Genomic DNA, 15,154 nt, shown 5'->3' with positions numbered 1-15,154 from the left:
TATAGTCCTGTCAGGACAGTGTCAGCCCTAGCAGTCATCAGTATATAGTCCTGTCCACCCTAGCAGTCATCAGTATATAGTCATATCAGGACACTGTCCGCCCTAGCAGTCATCAGTATATAGTCCTATCAGGACAGTGTCCACCCTAGCAGTCATCAGAATACTGTCCACCCTAGCAGTCATCAGTATATAGTCCTGTCAGGACAGTGTCCACCCTAGCAGTCATCAGTATATATTCCTGTCAGGACAGTGTCAGCCCTAGCAGTCATCAGTATATAGTCCTGTCAGGACACTGTCAGCCCTAGCAGTCATCAGTATATAGTCCTGTCAGGACACCCTAGCAGTCATCAGTATATAGTCCTGTCAGGACACTGTCCGCCCTAGCAGTCATCAGTATATAGTCCTGTCCGCCCTAGCAGTCATCAGTATATAGTCCTGTCAGCCCTAGCAGTCATCAGTATATAGTCCTGTCCGCCCTAGCAGTCATCAGTATATAGTCCTGTCAGGACACTGTCCACCCTAGCAGTCATCAGAATATAGCCCTGTCAGGACACTGTCCACCCTAGCAGTCATCAGTATATAGTCCTGTCAGGACACTGTCCACCCTAGCAGTCATCAGTATATAGTCCTGTCAGGACACTGTCCACCCTAGCAGTCATCAGTATATAGCCCTGTCAGGACACTGTCAGCCCTAGCAGTCATCAGTATATAGTACTGTCAGCTCTAGCAGTCATCAGTATATAGTACTGTCAGCTCTAGCAGTCATCAGTATATAGCCCTGTCAGCTCTAGCAGTCATCAGAATATAGCCCTGTCAGGACACTGTCAGCCCTAGCAGTCATCAGTATATAGCCCTGTCAGGACACTGTCAGCCCTAGCAGTCATCAGTATATAGTACTGTCAGCCCTAGCAGTCATCAGTATATAGTACTGTCAGCCCTAGCAGTCATCAGTATATAGTACTGTCAGCCCTAGCAGTCATCAGTATATAGTCCTGTCAGGACAGTGTATTGTGATAAATGATGTGTTTCTCTGTTTACTGATCTAATCTTAAGAACCAATCAGTGAGCCCATTCAGGCCTGGAATTCCAGCGATGTAATTGACCTCTGGTGATGTTCAAGGTCAAACCAATCCTGGCCCTTTTTATTAAAGACCTAGTTGATATTCACTGACTGACATCACATCAACACTCACCAAGCACTCTGGACATGGTCTCAATCTAATACCGTCAACACATACTAATGTAATACAATATAAAGTTGTTTGTTGTGAATAGTAGAGCTACTTTACTTAGTAATAACTGTCTTCTGTTTCTGCTTTAAGACCATATTGCTTACATGATAGTTACCACGGTGATATTTCATTCAACCTTCTACAGGTTATTCTTATTGAGATGACATTTATGTTGCTGTTCTACATGACTGAGTTGTAATGTCCGTGTTGTTCTATCTGCAGACCTGAAGACTACAGGATGAAGTGATCCATCAGAAGGCTGTTGCTAGACGCCTTCTTCTTCTTCTTCTGTCCTGTTACTTGTACTGGCATTTACATCCTGGTGACATTTACTGTACACACCACAAACCTTTTTCTGTCGTCCCAAATAAAGTACAAAAATAAAAACTAGTTCTCTTGTCAACCGTTTTGTTTTTCTTTTTTTCCCGTGAGAATAAATCATGATGTATATTTCATTCTTTCTGTGGTGAAAGTTTGATGAGTTAAAAAAAATAGACTTTCGTGTGTTTCATTCAACCTCAGCTGCAGTGAGATTAATTGAATGAGTCCCAAACGGTCCCCTATTCCCCTGTATAGTGCACTACTTTAGACCAGGGCTCTGATCAAAAGTAGTGCACTATACAGGGATTAGGGTGCCAGTTGGGACTCGAGCATCGGCTGCGGTCAGCTGCCTTTTTAGTTCTGTTGTATTTGAGAGAATATTAAAGTGGAGATTCTTTGCCTTACCAGCCACACAGACCATTTCTGCAGTCTCTTCTGAAGTCTGATCTCTCCTCTAATTCGACCACACTTCGACCTTAATTGATTTCAGATGCCTCTGAGACCTATTTTATAATGCCAGCATAGCCTTTTGATGTCTGGTGGCCCCTCAGGAAACCATTGTGGAAATGTACCTCAACAGTAAGCGTGATACTATAGTCGTTGGGCTCTTTTTTTTTTTTAGACTGGGGAGTCGGCAACGTTTTCTAGTTTGGCTTCACTGGTGTTTACCACAGACGGCAGCACTGTCTGACACACTGCGTTGACTGGGCTTGAAGAATCAACTGGACTCAAGTGGTCCTGTTCAAATGAAGCCAGATTTACCTGTCAAAGACAACCCCATTTTGGCTGTGACAGGGAAAATGTCTCATTCTCTAGAGAAGCAGTTGATGGGAGGCCTGCTGTTCTTTTGAAAGAAGAAACATATTGTTTGTAGAAGGCAGTGAGGCAACTGAACTTATATCAGAGGAGGACCGTCCTCAGTAAATTTCATAAAAATGACAATTGTAAAACCTTTTTTTTTAAGTTATCCTTTTTAGATTAAACTATGCTAAATATATTCACGTCACAAAATAATTGATTAAAACACATTGTTTTGCAATGAAGGTCTACAGTAGTCTCAGCAGCACTCTGTAGCCGGAGGACAGCTAGCTTCCGTCCTCCTCTGGGTACATTGACTTCAATACAAAACCTAGGAGGCTCATAGTTCTCACCCCCCTTCCATACACTTACACAGCAATTATGACAACTTTCAGAGGACGTCCTCCAACCTATCAGAGCTCTTGCAGGAAGAACTGACATGTTGTCCACCCAATCAAAGGATCAGAGAATAAATCTAGTTCTGAAACTATAAGCTACAGATAGTTAGCACTGCATAAAATATGACGAGTAGTTGACTCAAAGAGAGAGAAAGACAATAGTTGAACAAATTAATTTCTTCCAAAATGAAGGAGAAGCAAGAGAGCGAGTGTTTTTCAGTTTCACTTACTTAGCTAGCAAATGCAGGTAGCTAGTTTAGCCTACTCAAACAGAGGGATGCTATGTTAGCTAGCTGGCTATGACTATCCAACAGAGAGGGATGCTATGTTAGCTAGCTGGCTATGGTTATCCAACAGAGAGGGATGCTATGTTAGCTAGCTGGCTATGGTTACCCAACAGAGAGGGATGCTATGTTAGCTAGCTGGCTATGGCTATCCAACAGAGAGGGATGCTATGTTAGCTAGCTGGCTATGGCTATCCAACAGAGAGGGATGCTATGTTAGCTAGCTGGCTATGGCTATCCAACAGAGAGGGATGCTATGTTAGCTAGCTGGCTATGGCTATCCAACAGAGAGGGATGCTATGTTAGCTAGCTGGCTATGGTTATCCAACAGAGAGGGATGCTATGTTAGCTAGCTGGCTATGGCTATCCAACAGAGAGTGATGCTATGTTAGCTAGCTGGCTATGACTACCCAGCACAACACTGGAACTCTTCCAAGTCAAAGTACACTTTTGGTTTTAGAAATGTATCGCCAACGGGTCCCGCCGGTGTAACTGCTAACTGACTGTAAAGTTACTGCATGATTGTAGCAGGTTTACTAACGGGTTACTAATTAGTTCTATTGGCTTTGTTTTACTAGGACGGTACTTTGGCTAATACCGTGGCAACGATGTAGGCTGTGTGTAGCAGTTATGACATGGTTTGGCTTGGAACTGGTTTTTTTTGTTGCCTGGTCATATACAGTTGATGTGTTGTGCATTGAAGTCCAAACGACGGGAGAAGGTGAGAGGAGGAGAGAGCGTAGACGTGAGAAAGAATACAACGTGGCTGTTATGAATGTGACCTGTGTTTACATGTGAACAGCGGTGTGTTCATTCCACCGATTCTGTTGGGAAAAACGTTTCTTAAACGGAACGAAACGGGGATATAAACATACCTGAATTTGTCCAATAAAAACTCTTGTTTGCAACTGTTGGACTAATGATTACACCCTAGATCAGCTAGATGCAGGCAAGAGTGTTCAAGGCAGTATTGAACGTGTCACTGTCTGTCCAAACACTTTCTCTCAACCTGTGTGCACCTACGTTGTAATCTTTAATTCATAGTCTAGGTTGTAGCAACATCATTATGGGTATAGGAACAATTAGAGTATCATGTAGGGGCCTAAACCTATCACTGTTACATTGAGCTGGGTGAATGGAGTATGAATGACAGTCATCCAATATGCTGTAATAGAAATAAGGCTGTGCTCATGAGAAAATAAATGGTCCTCCCTCATCTTCAACGGCACCAACCGCCACTGACTTATACCTAGTTGTCACAGGCCCTACCCGTGGTGGACAGTGAGTCACATGTCAATCAGACAACAGAACTTATACCTAGTTCTAACAGACCCTACTAATCAAACGCCGAGCTACAGAACACTGTTGAATTACAGTTTTATTGGTTATAAAACAAATAATAAAGTATAAATAAATAACTTCCTAAATCAGTTTGAAAGGTTTGGTGGTCTGGTCTGACGAGACATTTCACTGGTACCTGTTAGTTCTACATTCGGAATTCCATTTCTGTCCAAAAACACAAATTAGACCACAGGCCTAACTATATTCAACACTCTCCTCACAGTGGACGGGCACCACGTTGCATAATCATCATAATAACAACAACAACAACAACAACAAATTGGGAAAGGCAATAAGGAAAACATTAAACTTCAGATTTGTGGAGCTCATCACAAGTCATTCCAGCACCTTCTCTGTCGTTGCCTGTGACGAGAGTAAGCGAAACTAACACCCAGTCGGACAAGACCAAGTCCAGGTCAATCAACAATGTGATAACAGGACGATTGGACAAGAACGCTTGAGAGTCTTACAATAGCTGTAGTTTTCTTTGATAGGACAGTTTGGTTCCTTAATGTTTAGGCATACTTAAAAAAAACAAATTCCTCATCGTACAATAACAGTGGGGGGGGGGGGCTGCTTCAACAGAGGTCACAATGTATCATATTAAATCAAGAAGAGAGGACACTGTACACAAATACTGAAAAAAATCATTGTGAGAACTGGCTTGACAACTTAAAGATTGAGGGTCAAGTCAACATGGAAGCACTATAATGTAAATGACACATGGTTATAAAGAGCTGGCAGACTGTTCAAATGTCAGCCGTTCATAATCTCAAATTACAAAAAGACGTTTGACTTTATGTCACATCAACCCAAAAGACACAGTCCAGTCATCCTCGATGCGCTGGCTCAAAGGCTGCATGCAACTTCACTAGAAAGGTAAGTGATTTTAATGTACGTCACTGGGGATAGCTTGTCTTCCTCAGTCCCCCTACATCCCACACACCAGCATTTACAGAAATCAGGCACTTTTTTTTAGGTATATCCTAATCTGACAGCGCTCTCATACAGGAATAGCATACAGGAGACCCTGGCTAGCGACACGGGGGCAACTGACGCATACCGAACACATTTTTGACATCTTCATCAACCCACAGGGACATAGAGAGGTGGTTGGACTGTCTGTCCAGTCTGGTCTGTCTGTCCAGTCTGTCCAGTCTGGACTTCTCCAATCACCTCCACCTCTCCTTCAGAATCTGCTGCAACATCGCTCCTCTGTCCTGTCTGGTCTGTCTGTCCAGTCTGTCCTGTCTGGACTTCTCCAATCACCTCCACCTCTCCTTCAGTATCTGCTGTAGCATCGCTCCTCTGTCCAGTCTGGTCTGTCTGTCCTGTCTGGGCTGTGTTAGCGGTGGCTCTTCTCTGTGTGACCACGTCTCTGGAGAAACGGCTCATCATTATCCCTGGGGACCTTAGCTCAGTGTCCTGGGAGTGGGATTGGGGTGCAGGGCGTGCAGGGGGGTGAGGGTAACTGGGCTGGTAGTACTGAGGTGGGTAGCCTCTATACCCAGCGAATGGGTCCTCTTCCTCCTCATCTTCCTCGTCGTCTTCATCATCGTTGTTGTCATAACGGCCAGTGGGGTGATAGTTTTGGTAGTTGGTGTGGGGGAGTTGTTGTACTATGGTGGGGAACATCTGGATCAATGGGGTGTCATCACTAGCAACCTCTTTCTAAACCACCACCGCTAAGTTAGCTTGTTGCCCGGGGTTGTTAGCTTGTTGCCCGGGGTTGTTAGCTTGTTGCCCGGGGTAGCATCTGGGTTAGCAGAATGACGTACAGGAGAAAGCAGACAGAGAGCCACAGGCACAATATTACTGCAGTGAGAAATAAGAACACAGTGTGTAGCCGTGCCTGTATAAGAGAGAGGGTGAGCCACACCAGTGGGAGTAAGTGGGAGTCTGATTAGTATTTGTCATTCACAAGGATACCTTGATCAGGAGAGAGAAGATATACACAGGGAGGAAGGAAGATGGCGGCTGGTGGCCGGCTGGAGAAAAGCATTGTCTAGGAAACAATATCTTCTGATTCATGTCTTTTATAAAAATCCAGATGGGTTGTTTTCCAAGCGGGGTGATGTGAAGCGAGGTTAGCAAGATCAACACACAATGTCTGATGACAGGCAGAGATAGATGGAGACTGAAGCGATGTCTGATGACAGGCAGAGATAGATGGAGACTGAAGCAATGTCTGATGACGGGCAGAGATAGATGGAGACTGAAGCGATGTCTGATGACAGGCAGAGATAGATGGAGACTGAAGCAATGTCTGATGACAGGCAGAGATAGATGGAGACTGAAGCGATTGTTTGAACACGGCGGTGGTGATCTCAGGAGGTAGTGAGGGGTGAAGGGAGGAGGGGAGTGATAGTCTCTATGTGGGGAAGAAAAGATGGGAGAGCGGCACAGAGAGGGTGGCTGAGGGTCTCTATGAGGGGAGGGGAGAGGGTGGCTGAGGGTCTCTTTCTGTGGGGAGAGGAGAGGGTGGCTGATGGTCTCTTTCTGTGGGGAGAGGAGAGGGTGGCTGATGGTCTCTTTATGAGGGGAGAGGAGAGGGTGGCTGATGGTCTCTTTCTGTGGGGAGGGGAGAGGGTGGCTGAGGGTCTCTCTGTGGGGAGAGGAGAGGGTGGCTGAGGGTCTCTATGTGGGTAGAGGAGAGGGTGGCTGATGGTCTCTTTACGTGGGTAGAGGAGAGGGTGGCTGATGGTCTCTTTATGTGGGGAGGTGAGAGGGTGGCTGATGGTCTCTATGAGGGGAGAGGAGAGGGTGGCTGATGGTCTCTTTATGTGGGTAGAGGAGAGGGTGGCTGAGGGTCTCTTTATGTGGGTAGGGGAGAGGGTGGCTGATGGTCTCTTTATGTGGGGAGGGGAGAGGGTGGCTGATGGTCTCTTTATGAGGGGAGAGGAGAGGAGAGGGTGGCTGATGGTCTCTTTATGTGGGGAGGGGAGAGGGTGGCTGATGGTCTCTTTATTTGGGGAGGGGAGAGGGTGGCTGATGGTCTCTTTATGATGGGAGAGGAGAGGGTGGCTGATGGACTATTTTTATGAGGAAGAAGGGAGGGAGGAGGGGAGGGAGGAGACGGTGTCTGATGGTCTATTTTTGTGCGGCAGAAGGGAGGGAGGGAGGAGAGGGAGGAGGGGAGGGAGGAGTGTGTGTCTGATGGTCTATTTTTGTGCGGCAGAAGGGAGGGAGGGAGGTAGGAGAGGGTGTCTGATGGTCTCTTTATGATGGGAGGGGAGAGGAGAGGGTGGCTGATGGACTCATCGGAGAGGAGAGGGTGGCTGATGGACTATGAGGGGAGGGGAGAGGAGAGGGTGTCTGATGGACTCATCGGAGAGGAGAGGGTGGCTGATGGACTCATCGGAGAGGAGAGGAGAGGGAGGTAGGAGAGGGTGGGAGGAAGGGAGGTAGGAGTGGGAGGGAGGTAAGGGAGGTAGGAGTGGGAGGGAGGTAGGAGAGGAGAGGGTGGGAGGAGAGGAGAGGGTGTCTGGAACTAAGAGAATGTTGCTCAGTAGTCATTCTCATATTCCTGTTCCTGTCCTCCTGGAGTTAGAACCAGAACAGAGGAGACAGACAGAGACACAGAGAAACACCTTACGTCAGTACAGATACCAGACCACATAACACCAACATGCGACCATTCCAAAAACCACATGGACCCACTAGTGGTTGTGCTAGTCAGTATCTCTGACTCAGACTGCTGTGTTATGGCAGCTGCTCATCAGAGCTCTGAAAGCAGACAGGCACAACATAGTGCTGTCATCTTTATTTCTCTTTCTTAATGTAAGAAAATGTCATAAAGATGTAGAACAGTGAAATGAGAGTCACACAGGATACATGGTTGTACATCCAGTATACTTACAGTGTAGTAACTCAGACATGCACAAGTTGTGGGGAAACATTCTAGGTCAAATGTGCACCACACATCGCTGTGAGAGGCACTCCCATCTTAAAGTGATTCAACCACATGTTTAACCACATCTGTGGGAATGAACCAATTGTTCCATGTCCAATAATACCCTGCCTGAATTCAATCCAAACAGCTATAGCATAATGGTCTTAGTGTTAATATCCTTTCAGGTTAGCAGTGAAGTAATAACCAGGCAAAAGAAAGCAGGCCCACTAAGGGGGCTCTCAAGTGGTATAAGGCCCTGCATCTCAGTGCAAGAGGCGTCACTACAGTCCCTGGTTCGAATCCAGGCTGTATCACATCTGGGTGTGATTTAGGAGTCCCATAGGGCGGGTTTGGCAAAGGGGTAGGCCGTCATTTATAAATAAGAATTTGTTCTTAACTGACTTGCCTAGTTAAATAAAATAAACTAAGGACACGGTCACTCATATTAAACATCCATAGTGTGTATAAAACGCCTCACGAGAACATACGGCCTAGCATTTCAATAGCTCTAAAATACTTTACGAAATTTACAGGGACAATTACAATGTCAATCTCTGTACGATTTACCAGTCGCCAGTAAGTCAGTCACTGAGGAAAATACTTGAACTTTTACTGGTTGTAAAGTCAGGGGCGGAGCCAGACACTGGAGTTGTTTATGTCCTGAAATGATCTGCAATAAACATCGTCAAGTGTCTTTCATTTCATCTAATGAAAATAACACTAACTAACCACTGGGCCCCTTCAAAATACTGGGTCAAAACATCAGCTGACGAAGGACAGGACTCTCCTGCAACGTACCATGAAGAGAAGACTTTAGATCTGACACACACAGCACTTACTGTTACTCTCTCTTTCTACATTTCTGTTTTGATTGAATTCAGGAATAATATACATTGAGTGTGCAAAATATTAAGAACACCTGCTCTTTCCATGGTATAGACTGACCAGGTGAATCCAGGTGAAAGAGATGATCCCTTATTGATCTCACTTTGTTTAATCCACTTCAATCAGTGTAGATGAAGGGGAGGAGACGGGTTAAAGAAGGATTTTTAAGCCTTGAGACAATTGAGACATGTTTTGTATATGTGTGTCATTCAGAGGGTGAATGGGAAAGACATTTAAGTGCCTTTGAACGGGGTAACTTGACACAACTGTGGGAAACAATGGAGTCAACATGGGCCAGCAACCCTGTGGAACGCTTTCGACACCTTGTAGAGTCCATGCCCTGACGAATTGAGGCTGTTCTGAGGGCAAAATCAATATTAGGAAGGTGTTCTTAATGTTTTGTACACTCAGTGCATAACCACACACAGTATCCATCAGATTTACTGTGGTGTAAAACCCAGTTCCTCCTAGTAATCTCAGTCCTCCAGTATCCAGAACTTATAGATAGGGATATCTATGTGTTCTGGTGGTGGTTACCTCCAACGTTGTAGCCCAAACAGGAGTTCTGGTCGCAGTAGCCAGCAGCACCAGCAGGGCCCGTGGATCCAGGGGTGCCTGGTCGCCCTGGGGTACCCTGGTTGCCTGGTCTACCGGCGGGGCCTTGGCTGCCTGTACGCCCCTCTCCTAGAAGACCTGTGGAGGCAAGATACACAGTTAGTAACAGGACCTACAAGGGGACAAATTACACACCAAAAACCAGTCTGTTGCTACGGCCAACCATGTTGTAAACTGTGGAGATAAAATAATGAAAACTATGTTTTATGAATCGTCCCTCCTGTTACTTCTGCAATGACGAAGTAGGATGTAAAATAGTCAGTGTGTTGTTGAGTGGCCAGACTGCAGGCAGTGTGTATATATATGTGTGGGTTCCCTCAGAAGAATGCCCTGAACCCAGATCAGACAGTTTGGATTCAGTTATTATCCTACTTCTGTTGAAGTTTCCACTACAGAAGCCTGTCCTTCAGCCAAGTGCAGTTTGACTACAGCAGTCCAGTCCCAGTCCAGTTTAACTACAGCAGCCCAGTTTGACTACAGCAGCCCAGTTTGACTACAGAAGCCCAGTCCCAGTCCAGTTTGACTACAGCAGTCCAGTCCCAGTCCAGTTTGACTACAGCAGTCCAGTCCCAGTCCAGTTTGACAACAGCAGTCCAGTCCCAGTCCAGTTTGACTACAGCAGTCCAGTTTGACAACATCAGCCCAGTCCCAGTCCAGTTTGACTACAGCAGTCCAGTCCCAGTCCAGTTTGACTACAGCAGTCCAGTCCCAGTCCAGTTTGACTACAGCAGTACAGTCCCAGTCCAGTTTAACTACAGCAGTCCAGTCCCAGTCCAGTTTGACTACAGCAGCCCAGTTTGACTACAGCAGTCCAGTCCCAGTCCAGTTTGACTACAGCAGTCCAGTCCCAGTCTAGTTTGACTACAGCAGTCCAGTCCCAGTCCAGTTTAACTACAGCAGTCCAGTCCCAGTCCAGTTTAACTACAGCAGTCCAGTCCCAGTCCAGTTTGACTACAGCAGTCCAGTTTGACTACAGAAGCCCAGTCCCAGTCTAGTTTGACTACAGCAGTCCAGTCCCAGTCCAGTTTAACTACAGCAGTCCAGTCCCAGTCCAGTTTGACTACAGCAGCCCAGTTTGACTACAGCAGTCCAGTCCCAGTCCAGTTTGACTACAGCAGTCCAGTTTGACTACAGCAGCCCAGTTTGACTACAGCAGTCCAGTCCCAGTCCAGTTTGACTACAGCAGTCCAGTCCCAGTCCAGTTTGACTACAGCAGTCCAGTCCCAGTCTAGTTTGACTACAGCAGTCCAGTCCCAGTCCAGTTTGACTACAGCAGCCCAGTTTGACTACAGCAGTCCAGTCCCAGTCCAGTTTGACAACAGCAGTCCAGTCCCACTCCAGTTTGACTACAGCAGTCCAGTCCCAGCCCAGTTTGACTACAGCAGTCCAGTCCCAGCCCAGTTTGATTACAGCAGTCCAGTCCCAGTCCAGTTTGACAACAGCAGTCCAGTCCCAGTCCAGTTTGACTACAGCAGTCCAGTCCCAGTCCAGTTTGACAACATCAGCCCAGTCCCAGTCCAGTTTGACTACAGCAGTCCAGTCCCAGTCCAGTTTGACTACAGCAGTCAAGTCCCAGTCCAGTTTGACTACAGCAGTCCAGTCCCAGTCCAGTTTGACAACAGCAGTCCAGTCCAGTTTGACTACAGCAGTCCAGTCCAGTTTGACTACAGCAGTCCAGTCTCAGTCCAGTTTGACTACAGCAGTCCAGTCCCAGTCCAGTTTGACTACAGCAGTCTAGTTTGACTACAGCAGTCCAGTCCCAGTCCAGTTTGACTACAGCAGTCCAGTCCCAGTCCAGTTTGACTACAACAGTCCAGTCCAGTTTGACTACAGCAGCCCAGTTTGACTACAGCAGTCCAGTCCCAGTCCAGTTTGACTACAGCAGTCCAGTCCAGTTTGACTACAGAAGTCCAGTCCCAGTCCAGTTTGACAACAGCAGTCCAGTCCCAGTCCAGTTTGACAACAGCAGTCCAGTCCAGTTTGACTACAGCAGTCCAGTCCCAGTCTAGTTTGACTACAGCAGTCCAGTCCAGTTTGACTACAGCAGCCCAGTTTGACTACAGCAGTCCAGTCCCAGTCCAGTTTGACAACAGCAGTCCAGTCCAGTTTGACTACAGCAGTCCAGTCCCAGTCCAGTTTGACAACAGCAGTCCAGTCCCAGTCCAGTTTGACTACAGCAGTCCAGTCCAGTTTGACTACAGCAGTCCAGTCCCAGTCCAGTTTGACAACAGCAGTCCAGTCCCAGTCCAGTTTGACAACAGCAGTCCAGTCCAGTTTAACTACAGCAGTCCAGTCCCAGTCCAGTTTGACTACAGCAGTCCAGTCCCAGTCCAGTTTGACTACAGCAGTCCAGTCCCAGTCCAGTTTGACTACAGCAGTCCAGTCCCAGTCCAGTTTGACTACAGAAGCCCAGTTTGACTACAGCAGTCTAGTTTGACTACAGCAGTCCAGTCCCAGCCCCAGTTTGACTACAGAAGCCCAGTTTGACTACAGCAGTCTAGTTTGACTACAGCAGTCCAGTCCCAGCCCCAGTTTGACTACAGCAGTCTAGTTTGACTACAGAAGCCCAGTCCCAGCGCCAGTTCCATCCATGAACACACATTCCAATGTTTGCTGACATGGCAACAATCTGAGGCGTTGTGGTGCTCAGTGAGATATGAGTGGAATCCTCATTTACATAGTTCTGTTTTTGGATCTAAAAATATCCTCCCTGATTTCCATTAAAGTAGTAAAAGCTCTGCCAGGAACCACAGTCTCCTGATGTTTCATCGTGAACTTTCAGAAATGTTGTTTTGTCATTTATACATTTCAGAGTTGTCAGAGTTGAGAATCGATTAAACAACAATCAGATGCATTGTCCTGTATTGGTTTTCTGTTTTTTAAAAAAAATTGTAGCGTACAAAGGAGAATCAATACAAAGGGTTTGTTTCTCCCGAAAAAATATTATCCAAACATCTGTTTGACATTATAGACAGCAATCCAAGACAGATCAACTTTAAATCCAAAACACATGAGGATTTTTCTGATGTTATTAAAACGTTTCAAACGTTGTTTTCTTTACAGAACATCCCTAGTAAGAGGAATTTCACTGCAGTCACAGTGTGGTCTGAATACACAAGAGTTGTTCAATCAACAAACTAGTGGGGTCTTTGATTGACATGTTTTTATTCAAGTGTGTCCGCCGATAGTGTCCCATGAAACCCAACCTGTCCTAGAAACACCTCTCATCATAGTGTCCCATGAAACCCAACCTGTCCTAGAAACACCTCTCATCATAGTGTCCCATGAAACCCAACCTGTCCTAGAAACACCTCTCATCATAGTGTCCCATGAAACCCAACCTGTCCTAGAAACACCTCTCATCATAGTGTCCCATGAAACCCAACCTGTCCTAGAAACACCTCTCATCATAGTGTCCCATGAAACCCAACCTGTCCTAGAAACACCTCTCATCATAGTGTCCCATGAAACCCAACCTGTCCTAAACACCTCTCATCATAGTGTCCCATGAAACCCAACCTGTCCTAGAAACACCTCTCATCATAGTGTCCCATGAAACCCAACCTGTCCTAGAAACACCTCTCATCATAGTGTCCCATGAAACCCAACCTGTCCTAGAAACACCTCTCATTATAGTGTCCCATGAAACCCAACCTGTCCTAGAAACACCTCTCATCATAGTGTCCCATGAAACCCAACCTGTCCTAGAAACACCTCTCATCATAGTGTCCCATGAAACCCAACCTGTCCTAGAAACACCTCTCATCATAGTGTCCCATGAAACCCAACCTGTCCTAGAAACACCTCTCATCATAGTGTCCCATGAAACCCAACCTGTCCTAGAAACACCTCTCATCATAGTGTCCCATGAAACCCAACCTGTCCTAGAAACACCTCTCATCATAGTGTCCCATGAAACCCAACCTGTCCTAGAAACACCTCTCATCATAGTGTCCCATGAAACCCAACCTGTCCTAGAAACACCTCTCATCATAGTGTCCCATGAAACCCAACCTGTCCTAGAAACACCTCTCATCATAGTGTCCCATGAAACCCAACCTGTCCTAGAAACACCTCTCATCATAGTGTCCCATGAAACCCAACCTGTCCTAGAAACACCTCTCATCATAGTGTCCCATGAAACCCAACCTGTCCTAGAAACACCTCTCATCATAGTGTCCCATGAAACCCAACCTGTCCTAGAAACACCTCTCATCATAGTGTCCCATGAAACCCAACCTGTCCTAGAAACACCTCTCATCATAGTGTCCCATGAAACCCAACCTGTCCTAGAAACACCTCTCATTATAGTGTCCCATGAAACCCAACCTGTCCTAGAAACACCTCTCATCATAGTGTCCCATGAAACCCAACCTGTCCTAGAAACACCTCTCATCATAGTGTCCCATGAAACCCAACCTGTCCTAGAAACACCTCTCATCATAGTGTCCCATGAAACCCAACCTGTCCTAGAAACACCTCTCATCATAGTGTCCCATGAAACCCAACCTGTCCTAGAAACACCTCTCATCATAGTGTCCCATGAAACCCAACCTGTCCTAGAAACACCTCTCATCATAGTGTCCCATGAAACCCAACCTGTCCTAGAAACACCTCTCATCATAGTGTCCCATGAAACCCAACCTGTCCTAGAAACACCTCTCATCATAGTGTCCCATGAAACCCAACCTGTCCTAGAAACACCTCTCATCATAGTGTCCCATGAAACCCAACCTGTCCTAGAAACACCTCTCATCATAGTGTCCCATGAAACCCAACCAGTCCTAGAAACACCTCTCATCATAGTGTCCCATGAAACCCAACCTGTCCTAGAAACACCTCTCATCATAGTGTCCCATGAAACCCAACCTGTCCTAGAAACACCTCTCATCATAGTGTCCCATGAAACCCAACCTGTCCTAGAAACACCTCTCATCATAGTGTCCCATGAAACCCAACCTGTCCTAGAAACACCTCTCATCATAGTGTCCCATGAAACCCAACCAGTCCTAGAGACACCTCTCATCATAGTGTCCCATGAAACCCAACCTGTCCTAGAAACACCTCTCATCATAGTGTCCCATGAAACCCAACCTGTCCTAGAAACACCTCTCATCATAGTGTCCCATGAAACCCAACCTGTCCTAGAAACACCTCTCATCATAGTGTCCCATGAAACCCAACCTGTCCTAGAAACACCTCTCATCATAGTGTCCCATGAAACCCAACCTGTCCTAGAAACACCTCTCATCATAGTGTCCCATGAAACCCAACCAGTTCTAGAAACACCTCTCATCATAGTGTCCCATGAAACCCAACCTGTCCTAGAAACACCTCTCATCACAGTGTCCCATGAAACCCAACCTGTCCTAGAAACACCTCTCATCA

At 46.3% G+C, this 15,154-nt stretch overlaps 2 protein-coding genes across 3 annotated transcripts in view; one reads left to right on the top strand and one right to left on the bottom strand.

Moving 5' to 3' along the window:
• The window catches only part of LOC149984315 (large ribosomal subunit protein uL13m-like), a 29,630-nt gene extending 27,995 nt beyond the window's left edge, over positions 1–1,635 (top strand). The window contains exon 7 of the mRNA XM_090219972.1: positions 1,455–1,635. Within this exon, the coding sequence (XP_090076098.1) occupies positions 1,455–1,479 (25 nt within the window). The 3' untranslated portion in view covers positions 1,480–1,635. The remainder of the gene's footprint in view (positions 1–1,454) is intronic.
• Positions 1,636–4,393: 2,758 nt separating this feature from the next.
• LOC149984314 (collagen alpha-1(XIV) chain-like) overlaps positions 4,394–15,154 on the bottom strand; it is a 239,470-nt gene continuing 228,709 nt past the window's right edge. Inside the window, exons 47-48 of one of the 2 annotated variants that reach the window (XM_090219964.1) lie at positions 9,689–9,844; positions 4,394–7,914 (exon numbers count right to left, since the gene is read on the bottom strand). In XM_090219964.1, coding sequence (XP_090076090.1) covers positions 7,880–7,914; positions 9,689–9,844 — 191 coding nt within the window. In that variant the 3' untranslated portion in view covers positions 4,394–7,879. The remainder of the gene's footprint in view (positions 7,915–9,688; positions 9,845–15,154) is intronic. The other variant, XM_090219955.1, reaches the window with a different exon arrangement.

The sequence above is a fragment of the Oncorhynchus mykiss genome, chromosome 3 (genome assembly GCF_057628025.1).
Source record: "Oncorhynchus mykiss isolate SJ-2025 chromosome 3, ASM5762802v1, whole genome shotgun sequence".
Lineage (NCBI taxonomy): Eukaryota > Metazoa > Chordata > Actinopteri > Salmoniformes > Salmonidae > Oncorhynchus > Oncorhynchus mykiss.
Note: the sequence above shows the minus strand (reverse complement) of the source record. Positions and strands in the feature narration are given on the sequence as shown.